General features: G+C 41.9%; 1 protein-coding gene across 3 annotated transcripts in view; it reads left to right on the forward strand.

The window, feature by feature from the left end:
- Nucleotides 1-13,477, forward strand: part of GNL3L (G protein nucleolar 3 like) — a 32,970-nt gene that overhangs the window by 7,054 nt on the left and 12,439 nt on the right. For 2 of the 3 annotated variants that reach the window (XM_075999388.1, XM_012747830.2), the window contains exons 3-8: nucleotides 2,786-2,826; nucleotides 3,779-3,886; nucleotides 4,656-4,772; nucleotides 5,555-5,638; nucleotides 5,803-5,938; nucleotides 6,819-6,922. In XM_075999388.1, coding sequence (XP_075855503.1) covers nucleotides 2,786-2,826; nucleotides 3,779-3,886; nucleotides 4,656-4,772; nucleotides 5,555-5,638; nucleotides 5,803-5,938; nucleotides 6,819-6,922 — 590 coding nt within the window. The remainder of the gene's footprint in view (nucleotides 1-2,785; nucleotides 2,827-3,778; nucleotides 3,887-4,655; nucleotides 4,773-5,554; nucleotides 5,639-5,802; nucleotides 5,939-6,818; nucleotides 6,923-13,477) is intronic. The other variant, XM_075999389.1, reaches the window with a different exon arrangement.

Raw genomic sequence — 13,477 nt, forward strand, 5'->3', positions numbered from 1 at the left:
GAAGTAATTTGATGTTTTAGTTTTGAGCTATTTCCTTATGATATGCCTCTTGGATTTTAAGAATCCTTTTTTTTTTTTTTTTTTTTTTAGACAGACTCTCAGTCTGTTGCCCGGGCTAGAGTGCCGTGGCATCAGCATAGCTCATGGCAACTTCAAACTTCTGGTCTCAAGGGATCCTCCTGCCTCAGCCTCCCGAGTAGCTGGGACTACAGGCATGTGCCACCATGCCCGGCTAATTTTTTCTACATATTTTTATGTTGGCCAATTTAATTTCATTCTATTTTTAGTGGAGACAGGGTCTCACTCTTGCTCAGGCTGGTTTGGAACTTCTCACCTTGAGCGATCCTCCCACCTTGGCCTCCCAGAGTGCTAGGATTACAGGCGTGAGCCACCTCGCCCAGCCAAGAATCTTTTTTTTAATATGTCTTACAGTTCTTAGCCACATAACAGCTTTCTTTTTAGAATTAATGGTAAGTTTTATTTTTATTTATTTATTTTTATATAGAGATGTGGTCTTGCTCATGTTCAGGCTCATCTTGAACTCCTGACCTCAAGTGATCCTCTATTTTTATTTATTTATTTTTATATAGAGATGTGGTCTTGCTTGTGTTCAGGCTTATCTTGAACTCCTGACCTCAAGTGATCCGCCCACCTCAGCCTCCCAGAGTGTTAGGATTTACCGGCATGAACTACCACGCCCGCCCGCTGGATACATTTTTAATAGATTCCCTGCCCACCACTGTTTGTTTCCTTTAGCTTGAGATCTTTATCCTAAATGAATTTTTATTTTTGCCAGTAGTTTTACCAGATAGGAAACACAGGTGGTAATCTTTATACATCTGAAAATGTTTTTCTCTTACTTTCACTTTAGAGTGATCTATTAGTCGGGTAGAAGAGTTTGGCTTGGAACACAGTCCCTTTTCTCAGACATTTGTAATATTTTTTCTTCTGTCTTAAGTTTTTTTTTTTTTTTTTTTTTTTATTTTTTTTCTTTTTAATGCTATCAGTCAACAGGGATGTCTTAAGTTTTTTTTTGAGACAGAGTCTCACTTTGTTGCCTGGGCTAGAGTGCCATGGCATCAGCCTAGCTCACAGCAACCTCCAACTCCTGAGCTCAAGTGATCCTTCTGCCTCAGTCTCCTGAGTAGCTGGGACTACAGGCATGCACCACCATGTCTGGCTAAATTTTTCTCTATATATTTTTAGTTGGCCAATCAATTTCTTTCTATCATTAGTAGATACGGGGTCTAGCTCTTGCTCAGGCTGGTTTCAAACTCCTGACCTTGAGTGATCCTCCCGCCTCAGCCTCCCAGAGTGCTAGGATCATAGGCGTGAGCCACCGCGCCTGGTCCTGTCTTAAGTTTTTAGAGTTGTAGATTTGAGAAGGCTGTCTACTTCTTTGTCATTTGTTGATAGCTCCTGTTTGGAATTTTTGTCTCTTTATCTTTGGAGTTCAGAAATTTCATTAGGACATGCCCAGGGTATGTGTTTTTGGTTGTTAATCTTGATGCTCCTCTGTGCCTTTCTAGTCTGAAACCTCAGACCTATCTTTAGCTTAAAGAACTTGTATTGTTATTTAAGAAAATTATTGCTTCTCTTTGTGCCTTTTTTTTCTTTCAGGAATTTCTGTTATTTGGATATTAGCTCTCCTGGGTCCATTCTCCATGTTTTATTTTATATTTTCACTTATCATTTCCATTTCTTTGGATTTTTGTTCTGTCTTAAGTAAGCTCTCTCCCTTGGTATTCTAGCTTCTGTTCTGTTTTTCACTACATCTATTGAAGAGACGTGGTATTATATTGTCCAGACTGGTTCAACTCCTGGGCTCAAGTGATCCTCCTGTTTTAGCCTCCTGCATAGCTGGGGCTACAGGTGTATACCACCGTGTCTGGCTTTTGAACTTATAATAATTCACTGTTAAGTTTTGGGTATTTTTTTGAAGTATCTTCTTGAATCTCCTTAAGAATTTGTACTAGTATTTAACTTATTTTCCCCATGTTAACTCTGCTTCAGTGGGAGCCACCTGATGTGATTGTGGAGCCTGTTGTCTGCATGGTAATCTTAAGTTGCTGAAATATTTGTTTTTATATACTCTGGCCTTCCAGAACCTCCTCCCTCTTGGGGAACTCCTTTACCCCCTTGAAGGTGGTGAGAATTAAAGGAAGCCATTCTTCCTCAATAGCCTAGCTGTGCAGAAGATGACAGATGGAACTTCTCATTGAAAGGCCTCTTAAGTTCCTGGGCCTTGTTAAGGCATGATTGAAGAAGTGGCAGCTCTCTCCTTCTTGTGTCCAAGGGAGACAGCAGTTTAGAGTAGGTAAAGACCCTTTGGAGGCAATGGTCTGAGCAGGATCAGCAGGAAGGGATAGTTATTTCCCCACATCTCGGCATTTGCCCAGGCTTAGCTGGCTTGGACCCCTCAGATTACCTTCCCATGCTGTTAGCTCTCTCACCTCAGCCTGGTACCGAAATAATTGAGTTGCCCCCAACAGGAAGTTGGGGCTGGGTAGGGGAGAGGAGTTACAAGCACACATTCAGGTCACTCTCTTTACAGAACTTCCTTCAGAATTGTGTCAGTTTGCATTGAAATAATGTTTGATATATTCTATCCAGTACTTCCTCTGACACTATTGTTGCCATCTGTATCTCTGTCTTGTGCTGGATATAGACAGACATGGTGTCTCAGGCTTCCTAAGTTCCCAGTGTGACCTGGCCTTGATTAAGTTGTCAACAAATGTGGGGGTGGTGGATGATGGCTCTTTTATTTAATTTTTTTCTTTTGTAGAAAATAAAAAGCCAGGTAAAGGTTCCAAAGGCTGCAAGAAGGTAAGTTGGCCCTACCCTCAGGTAAGATATGCTACTGGGAACACGTTACCTGCCCTGAGAGAGGCCCACAAAACCCAGTAGATACTGGACGACTCTGGACAGAATATCACATTGGAATCAGTGCATCTAGCTTTCCTGCCCTTTTTCTGAGTGGCTGCAGTAGAGAATCAGCAGCGTTTATGAAGTTCCCGCCACAAACCATATGTTGCTTTGTGCTTCATTTACCTTGGTAGAGATTATCATCTCCATTTTTTAGATGAGGAAACTTTCTCAGTGAAAGTTCCTAGGTTCAAGGTAATGCAGCTGGGACTTGAGTCTTTCTGATTCCCAAGTCCTTGTTTCTTATGGGGAGGAGGGAGGGAAGCCAAAACATCACCTTTGGCCCTAGCTCTTGGGTCTTCTGGTCCTACTGGGAAAGGTGTGGGTAAGTGAGGCTTGGAATACAGCAGTGAGAAAAAGGTATGGTCTAGAGAAGGCTTAGGTGCTCACATTTTAGTGTGAACAAAGCTCTGAAACTTTAACCAGCCCTGAGAGCTAGTGAGAACACAAGATGCTAGGCCCAACCCCAGTGTTTCTGATTCAGTAGGTCTGGCACAGCATCCTATAATTTGTATTTCTAGCAAGTTCCCAGGTGCTACTGGTCTGGGGACCACATTTTGAGAGCTCCTTATCTGGAAAGCTTTTCCCTGGGCCTTGGGAAACATTCCCAGCTGCATCCCCCTCCACACCAAGTTCTTCAGTCAGTTTCTACCTGGCTAAGGGAGGGGGTCTCTTCCCTACCAGATGAAAGATCTCTGATGACAGAGCCCTTTTTGCCCACTCCTCCCAGCAACTACACAGCTACACTTCTTTGATCAGCTTTAATCTCTGTCCCCTCTTCCTTGGGGTGGGGGGATAATTTCCATGGGTTCATTATCTCTGTTTTATTTTTTCTCGCTTGTGTGGTGACTAGCCTGCAAAGCAAAATGGGAAGAAAGCGCCTTCCAAAGTGCCCATGGCTTCTCAGTTTGTTCATTCCAATGATCACCCTAATCGAGAGGCTGAATTAAAGAAGAAGAGGGTAAGGACTTTACCTTGGGGGAGAGAAAGGGCCTGGCTTGAATGCCAGGTCTGTAGAAGTGTTGCATGGAAGGGCAGAGACCAGAGTTGTTAGGGTTGTTGGAGCTATTTGTGGAAGAAGGAAAAGACGGATGTTACACTGATAGTGGATTTAGCGTCTCCATTTGTTCACCTTCCCCTTACCACCCAGCCCATTGCTATCTGGCTTACGCTCACAGTGCTCCACTGAAACTACCCCTGCTGGCCTTGCCAGTGCCTTCCATGCCATCACATTCACGGATGGTTTTCTTCCCTTATCTTAGTGGAATGCTCAGCATTTGAGACCATTTGAGTGCTTTCCTTGAAGCACTCTAACTTTGACATTCTCATCATCTCACTCTCCTGGTTGTCTTTGACCTCACTCTCCTTCCTCTTTGGCCAGTCTTTTGCAGCCCCTTTCTGTTCTTTTGTCTTCCTGCTCTTTAAGTGATGAAACATCCCAGGACCTTGGTGTCTTTCCCCCTCTGGTCTTAAGTAGTTCTGTCTAGAATGCATTCTTTTTCTGCTTCACACACCCTATTTTTATTTTTCTCTGCCACTCTTTCCCTCCCTTCATGTGTCTCTTTTTCTTTCTCTCAAATCCTCATCTCCTGCTGTAATATCTGTCTCCTTCCTGTCCCCCTACTCCTCCCACCTCTGCCATGTCACACTGTTTCCTCTCTCTGTCACCCGTCCCTCCCTTAGACTGCAGACCCAGTCAGCTACAGTCCTAGTGTTTGTTCACTTATTAGGTTGAGGAGATGAGGGAGAAGCAGCAAGCTGCCCGGGAACAGGAGAGACAAAGACGCAGGACCATGGAGAGTTACTGTCAGGATGTCCTGAGACGCCAGGAGGAGTTTGAGCGCAAGGTAAGAGAGCACCTCCTGCCCCTGGGTAGGACTGCTGTGGGTTTGCACAAAGGCAACTTGTACTATTCTTTGGCAGAGAAAGAGGAAAAATGTAAGGTTGTTGGAGGGGAAGAAGGGAACCAGTACAGAAATGATAGAAAATGGGGGAATGGAGGGAGGGAGAATGGGAGCTAAAATGCCATTTTGAGCCTTACTTGTGACTGGACATCCCTGGAGAGCTCCTCTCTCCCAAGCTTGAACCCAGAGAGTGGGGCTGGCAGTGGGGTCAGGGGCTGAGAGAGGTGTGACTAGGGGACATGGTTCGGGGCAAGAGAGTGAGAATATGAGGAGATGATTGAGACACAGAGGAGAAAATGTAAGGGGGTGTCATCTTCCTTCTAGGGCTTCTTGCTGCATTTCTGGCAGATGTTCTTGTCTCATGCAGAATACACACTTGCTGACTCACACTTCCTTTTCTTTTATGCAGTGCATATTTTGCCTGCCTCATTCCATGTCCCCGGCAGACTGTTTTTCTCACACCTCCCTCTTCCATTCCTCCCTTCCATACCCATGTGCACACTTAGGCCTCCAGCTGGTGCTGAAACACATTTGTGTACATAGGCACACCATGCACCATGTGGATCTGTCCCGTTCTTCCAGTTCCTGGCTTTGTTGGTTGGTCAGAGCTACGTGGGCTGAGATTCACTTGGCTTCCCAAGTCCCTTATGGTTTCCAAAGCCCTGGCTCTTTCCCTCTCTCCTCCCCACCCCTCTTCCAGACCATTTTCTTTTTTTGTCCTTTAGGAGGAAGTTTTGCAGGAATTAAATATGTTTCCTCAGCTGGATGATGAGGCCACAAGGAAGGCTTATTACAAGGAATTCCGTAAGGTAGAGGGATCCATTTTTTAAGGCCCTTTGGGGAGGGTCCCAATCCAGTCCCATTTCATCTTCATTTCTGTTTTCTTGAATGAGATGGAGACGTTTTCTTTCACAGGCTTGTGTAACTACCCAATCCTTTGCCTGCCTTCATCCCCCTGTCTTCTGCCCTGCAGGTGGTCGAATACTCTGATGTGATTCTGGAAGTCCTGGATGCCAGAGACCCATTGGGCTGCCGCTGCTTCCAAATGGAGGAGACTGTCCTGCGGGCAGAGGGCAACAAGAAGCTGGTCCTAGTCTTGAACAAGATTGGTGGGTGTTGAGTGGGATTGGATAAGACAAGGAAGGAACCAGGCATTCTTGAAAGTCTAACTTGGACCAGACACTGAGACCCAGTAACTCACTGGTATTTATAATAATCATGCCAGGTAGAAATTCTTGTTTCAATTTTCAAGGCCAGGAATGTTGTCTGAACACACACACACACACACACACACACACACACACACACACAGTGCAGCACATTGGGAGTGGAGTTTGAGCCTATTTGCCTTTTAGTCCCTCATTCTTGCCATTTTGAGCTTTCTCTGTGACTGGACAATCCTGGAAAGCTCCCTTCTCCCCCACACTGGAAACCAGAGATTGGTGCAGAAGAGCACATGGATCTCAGAAGTCACTTAGGTCTGGGTCTCATCCCACTTGTGCTGTTTTCTCTGAGATACTGCACAGGTCATGTCACCTCTGAGGACTCCCATTTCTCTAGCTGTGAAATGGCCCACGAGTGTCCCAGTCTTATAGATTTGTTGTGAGAATTAATGATAAAGTGCTTGTTACATGGTTAGTACTTTACACATAGTAGCCATTTTTGTCAGGGTTATTCTTGACATTTGGCCCAACTTTGAATGATCCAGGTGCCCCGGCCACTCTATCTTGGAAGGTGGGGGACCAAACAGCCAGTTTGCCCATTTCCCCCGAGGGAACAGAGGTCCCCTCTGAGAGGGCCAACTGGCCCCATAGATCAGACTGTCCTTTCTAATTCCAACTTGGGGCCTGGACAGGGACTGACAGGGGCCAGCAGAGAGACCTGTTGGTGGGAGATGGGCCTAAGCTTGGGTGTGGGTGGATATGTCTTTGGAGTGAGCCATGGAGATATGTTCTCCTTACTAGCCCCATCTGGTCCTGTTTTCCTCAGACCTGGTCCCCAAGGAGGTTGTGGAGAAGTGGCTGGATTACCTTCAGAATGAGCTGCCAACCGTGGCTTTCAAGGCCAGCACCCAGCATCAAGTCAAAAACCTGGTAAGCCTGGGGCCAGGGGCAGCTACCCTGTTTCCAGGTAGCTTAGGGCCAAGGTTAGGGGTCATAACTTGGACCAGGACCTCCAGCCCTTTAATAATTGAACTAGGCCTTCAACTATGAGCTTTTTGCTTTACTGGGTGACTTCTTCACTAAGTAAATTAACCCAGTAAATATTACTTTCACTTAACTCCTTCCTATATTATCACTCTTCAGGAAGTATTTTTCTTTTTTCCAGCTGTCAGGATAATCGATATTGTCTACAGGAAATTTCAAAAATACATTTAACTACTTGTTAACTTAAAAACATATATAACTCCATTCGTTTTTCTCTTTTAAACAAATCACACTGCTTCCTAATTATATTATTCGAACTCCTGACCTCCAGCAATCCACCGGCCTCGGCCTCCCAGAGTGCTAGGATGACAGGCGTGAGCCACCGTGCCAGGCCTAATTATATTATTTATTTATTTATTTTATAAGCATTTTTTTTTATTTCGGCATATGATGGGGGTACAAATTTTAAGGTTTCAAAAAATGCCCTTTCCCCCCTCCCCCCACAAGTCTGAGTTTCCAGCGCGACCATCCCCCAGATGGTGCACATCTGACTCATTATGTATGTATATACCCACACCCCTCCCCCCTCCCCCCTGCCCCCTGCCCCCTGCCCAATACCCAATTACTGTAGTTCCTATGTGTCCATTTAGGCGCTGCTCAGTTAATACCAGTTTGCTGGTGAGTATATGTGGTGCTTGTTTTTCCATTCTTGGGATACTTCACTTAGTAGTATGGGTTCCAGCTCTAACCAGGAAAATATAAGATGTGCTATATCACTGTTGTTTCTTAGAGCTGAATAGTACTCCATGGTATACATATACCACATTTTATTAATCCATTCTTGGATTGATGGGCACTTGGGCTGTTTCCACAGCCTTGCGATTATGAATTGTGCTGCTACAAACATTCAGGTACAGGTGTCTTTTTTGTAGAGTGTCATTGGATCTTTTGGGTAGATGCCCAGTAATGGGATTGCTGGATCAAATGGTAGATCCGCTTGTGTCACTTTAAGGTATCTCCATATTGCTTTCCACAGAGGTTGAACTAGTTTGCAGTCCTACCAGCAGTGTAGGAGTGTTCCTCTCTCTCTGCATCCATGCCAGCATTTATTGTTTGGGGACTTTTTGATAAAGCCCATTCTCACTGGAATTAAGTGATATCTAATTGTGGTTTTGATTTGCATTTCCCTGATGATTAGAGGTGTTGAGCATTTTTTCATATGTTTCTTGGCCATTCTTCTGTCTTCTTTAGAAAAGTTTCTGTTCACGTCCTTTGCCCACTTTTTAATAGGGCTATTTCATTTTTCTTGCTGATTTTCGTGAGTTCTAAGTATATTGTAGTTATCAGCCCCTTATCAGATGTGTAGGATGCAAAAATTTTCTGCCATTCTGTAGGTTGTCTGTTTACTTTCATGACTGTTTCTTTGGCTGTGCAGAAGCTTTTTAGTTTCATCATGACCCATTTATTTATTTTTGTTGCTGCTGTGATTGCCTTTGGGGACTTCTTCATAAACTCTTTGCCTAGGCCTATGTCTAAGAGAGTGTTTCCAACATTTTCCTCTAGAATTCTAATAGTTTCATACCTTTGGTTTAAGTCTGTTATCCAGTGTGAATTGATTTTTGTGAGAGGTGAAAGGTGTGGGTCCTGCTTTAGCCTTCTACAAGTGGCTATCCAGTTTTCCCAGCATCATTTATTGAAAAGGGATTCTTTTCCCCAGCGTATGTTTTTGTCTACTTTGTCAAAGATTAGATGGCTATATGAGGATGGTTTTATATCAGGATTCTCACATCTGTTCCACTGGTCAATATTCCTATTTTTGTGCCAATACCATATTAATTTAATTACTACAGCTTTGTAGTATAGTTTGATATCTGGCATATTGATACCTCCCATTTTGTTTTTGTTGCCTGGGATTGCTTTTGATATTCGGGGTCTTCTTTGATTTCATATGAAGCGTAAAATTATTATTTCTATATCTGTGAAGAATGCTGATGGGATTTTAATAGGTATTGCATTGAATCTGTAGATCAGTTTGGGTAGTATAGACATTTTAATGATGTTGAGTTTGCCGATCTACGAGCATGGTATGGATTTCCGTCTGTTTCCATCCTCTGCTATTTCCTTCCTCAGTGTTTCATAGTTCTCCCTGTAGAGGTCTTTTACGTCCTTGGTTAAGTATATTCCTAGGTACTTTAATTTCTTTTTTGCTATTGTAAAGGGAATTGAGTCTTTGATTTGGTTCTCAATTTGATGTTGTTGGCGTATATGAATGCCTCTGATTTCTGTGTATTGATTTTGTATCCTGAGAGTTTACTAAATTTATTTATCAGCTCCAGGAGTTTCTTCGTTGAATCTTTGGGTTTTTCTAAATATAATATCATATCATCAGCAAACAGTGAAAGTGTAATCTCTCTGCCCCTATTTGGATACCTTTAATTCCACTTTCCTGTCTGATTGCTGTAGCCAGGACTTCCAACACTATGTTGAATAGAAGTGGAGATAGTGGGCAGCCTTGTCTGGTTCCAGTTCTAAGTGGGAATGCTTTCAATTTTTCCCCATTCGTTATGATATTGGCTATGGGTCTGTCATATATGGCTTGTATCAGATTTAGATATGTTCCTTCTATGCCTATTTTCTTAAGTGTTTGTATCATGAAAGGGTATTGAATTTTGTAAAAAGGTTTTTCTGCATCTATTGAAAGAATCATGTGGTCTTTGATTTTGCTTCTGTTTATGTGGTGAATTGCATTTATAGATTTATGTATGTTGAAACTTCTGCATCCCTGGGATGAAGCCCACTTGGTCTTGAGGGATTATTTTTTTGATAAGCGTCTGGATTCGTTTAGCTAGGATTTTGTTGAAAATTTTTGCATCTGTATTTATTAGGGATATTGGTCTGTAGTTTTTTTGTTGCATCCTTTCCTGGTTTTGGTATCAGAGTAATATTCGCTTCATAAAAGGTGTCAGGGCGGTTTCTGTTCTTCTCCATGTTGTGGAATAGTTTCTGCAAGATACGTACTAGTTCTTTTTGTAATTGTGGTAAAATTCGGGTGTGAAAGCATCTGGACCGGGACTTTTCTTTTTATTGTTTTATAGTTTTTTTTTAACTTTCCTCTTCTACTGGAAGGGACTTTTCTTTTTAGGGAGATTTTTAAGTGCTGTTTCTATTTCAGCTCTTGAGATTGGTCTGTTCAGGGAATCCATTTCTTCCTGATTGAGTCTAGGGAGGTTGTGTGTTTCTATAAATTTGTCCATTTCCTCCACATTTTCCAGTTTGTGTGCATAAAGATTTTTGTAGTATTCATAAATTATGTGTTGTATTTCCTTGGGATCAGTTGTGATATCTCCTTTTTTGTTCCTGTTGGAGCTTATTAGAGATTTCTCTTTTCTGTTTTTGGTTAGCTTAGCCAATGGCGTGTCAATTTTGTTTATTTTTTCAAAAAACCAATTTGTTTGTTTTATTAATCTCCTGAATAGCTTCCATTTTCAATTTCATTTAGTTCTGATTTGATCTTGTTTATTTCATTTCTTCTGCTGAGTTTGGGGTTGGTCTGTTCTTCTTTTTCCAGCTCTTTGAGTCGTTTCATTAGATTGTCTATTTGTCATCGTTTTCACTTTTGGTTATAAGCATTTATGGAAATAAACTTTCCTCTCAGAACTGGTTTAGCTGTGTTCCAGAGGATTTGATAACTTGTCTGTCCATTGTCATTTTGTTCATAGAATTTTTTTAATTTCCATTTTGATTTCTTCATTTATGAAGTAATCATTTATTGGCAGGTTGTTTAATTTCCACGTTTTTGTGCAGAAGTGTGAGTTTCTGTTAGGGTTGATTTCTACTTTTATTCCACTGTGATCTGAGAAGGTACATGGTATGATTTCTATTTTTTTAAATTTCTTGAGGTTTACTTTGTGTCTTAGGTTATGATCAATCTTAGAGAATGTCCTGTGAGCTGATGAGAAGAACGTATATTCAGTGGATTTTGGGTAGAATGTCCTGTAAATGTCAGTCAGACCCAATTGTTCTAGAGTTTTCTTTAAGTCCATTATTTCTTTATTCATTTTCTGTTTGGAGGATCTGTCTTGTGCTGTCAGTGGGGTGTTGAAATCTCCGGTGATTATGGAGTTGCTATTAATCCATTTGCTTAGATCCAGTAAGGTTTGCTTTATGAATCTGGGTGCACCTAAGTTGGTTGCATATATATTTAAAATTGTTATCTCTTCTAGTTGAACTCTGCCCTTCACCAGTATATAATGATTATCTTTGTCTTTCACTACTTTTGTTAGTTTAAAAACTAAATCGTCTGAAATTAGAACTGCCACGCCAGCCTTCTTTTGGCTTCCACTTGCCTGGAATACTGATCTCCACCCTTTTACTTTTAGTCCATATGCATCCTTGCAGGTTAGATGTGTTTCCTGAAGACAGCATATACTTGGCCTGTATTTTCTTATCCATTCAGCCAGCCTATGTCTCTTGAATGGAGCGTTTAAGCCATTCACATTTATTGAGAGAACTGATAGGTAAGTTAGATTACTGTTCATTCTGTTGGGTTGGATGTTGTTGATTTGATTTCTCTCTTGAGCCATTGTAATCTCTGGCCTTTAATATTTGGGTTTTGGTTGTTTTTATATTTGCGAGTTTATATTATGGTGTTCCATTAGTAACACTGTTTTGAGTACTTATTGTAGGGCTGGTCTTGTCTTGGTAAATTCTCTGAGACTTTGCTTAACTGAGAATGTCTTTATTTCTCCTTCATATATGAAGCTTAGTTTTGCAGGGTACAAGATTCTAGGCTCGGCGTTATTTTGTTCTAAAAGAGTAAGAGTGGGTCCCTTTCCCTCCTTGCTTGTATTGTTTCAGTTGAGAAATCTGGAGTTATTCGTATCCGTTTTCCTTTATACATGATTTCCTTCTTGCGTCTCACTGCTTGTAGGAGGGTCTCTTTTGTTGATATTTTGGTCAATCGGACGACTACATGGCGTGGTGTTTTCCTGTTTGCATTGTATCTCCCAGGAGTCCTTTTGGCCTTTTATATTTCTAATTCTAGGTTACTGGTTAGACCTGAGAAGTTTTCCTCAATTATTTCTTCAAAAAGCTTATCTAACCCTTGGGTTTTTTCTTCCTCCTTCTCCGGAATCCAGTGGACTCCCAGGTTATATTTCTTCGTATAATCCCACAATTCTTGTAAGCTTTGCTCGTGTCTCTTATTTTTCTGCTCTAGCTCTGTGATTAACTTATTTGATTTGAGTGAGTTGTCTTCCAGCTCTGAGATTCTTTCATCTGTTTGGTCCACCCTATTTTTGAGGCTTTCCACTGTGTTTTGAATTTCTCTGAATAAATTCCTTATATCGAGGATGTCTGATTGATTCTTCTTCAAGATATCGATCTCCTTAGTTAATCTTTCTTCCAATTCTTATATCTTCTTTTTAGTTTCTTTGTGTTGGTTATCCATTTTTTCTTGCATTTGATTGAGCTTTTTAACAATCCAATTTTGGAATTCTTCTGTCATTTTAGTGTTTTGGGTTTGTTTAGGCTCCATTTCTTGAGAGCTGGTGAATCTCCTAGGGGGAGTATTTTTGGCTTGATTTTCTGAATTGCGTTGGGTCCTCCCCATCTGGGTCAATTGTTAGAGCTCAGTCATCTACTTTTTGTAGTTTCTTTATCAACCACTGGGGGGAGCTCTTCCGCCACACTTGGAAGGTTCCCCCTACTGGGGTAGCTTTTGGGGAATGTGGGTTTTCTTGTCTCCTCCCCCCTCCAGGGGTGGAGCCTACCACTTTGGACAAGAGAGATGTGGGCTTAGGGGAGGCCATATATCCCCAGTCTGCCCTGGGTGCCCTGCACCCCAGTGGCTGTAACTCCCCTCCGCTGCTAGACTTCTCAGTAGATCCTTGATGGAGCCAGGCCTGACGAGCCAATGGCAGATTGTCCGGAGAGTTACCTCTACTCCGCCATTTTTTCCCAAAGTCTAATTATATTATTAATACAGAAATACATTTCCATTGTAGAACATGAAGGTATTATAGAAACATCGGTGGCTGTTGCAGAGAGAAATTGGGTGCTGGAGGTCTTGTTTTTCAGTTTTGTACCAGGTGTTAACCTTATTAAAAAATAAAGTAGAAATAAAATCAAATCACATAAAGCTTAAATAGCCTTTCACCAGTCTCCCTAATTCCACTTTGTCTTGTCCTTATCCAGAGTAACCACCATTGTCAGTTTGGTGTATATCCTTTCAGACTTTATTCTGTGCTTTGTATATACTTAGATGTGTGTAAGAGGAAATACTATTTGGAGGTATTATGTGGGTCATTCTGCAACTTGCTTTTTTTCCCCCCTCTGGGAGATCTTTGTATAGAGATGTACCTTTTTGATGATGAATCATATTAGTTTCCAGGTTTTTTTTTTTATTGTTATAACCCAGGCTTTCACAAATGCCCTCACACATGTCTCCTTGTCATGTGGGTAAGTGTTTGTGTAGGCGAGGTACTGAGAGGTGGAGTGGGT

This window comes from Microcebus murinus, chromosome X (assembly GCF_040939455.1).
Source record: "Microcebus murinus isolate Inina chromosome X, M.murinus_Inina_mat1.0, whole genome shotgun sequence".
Taxonomy (NCBI): domain Eukaryota; kingdom Metazoa; phylum Chordata; class Mammalia; order Primates; family Cheirogaleidae; genus Microcebus; species Microcebus murinus.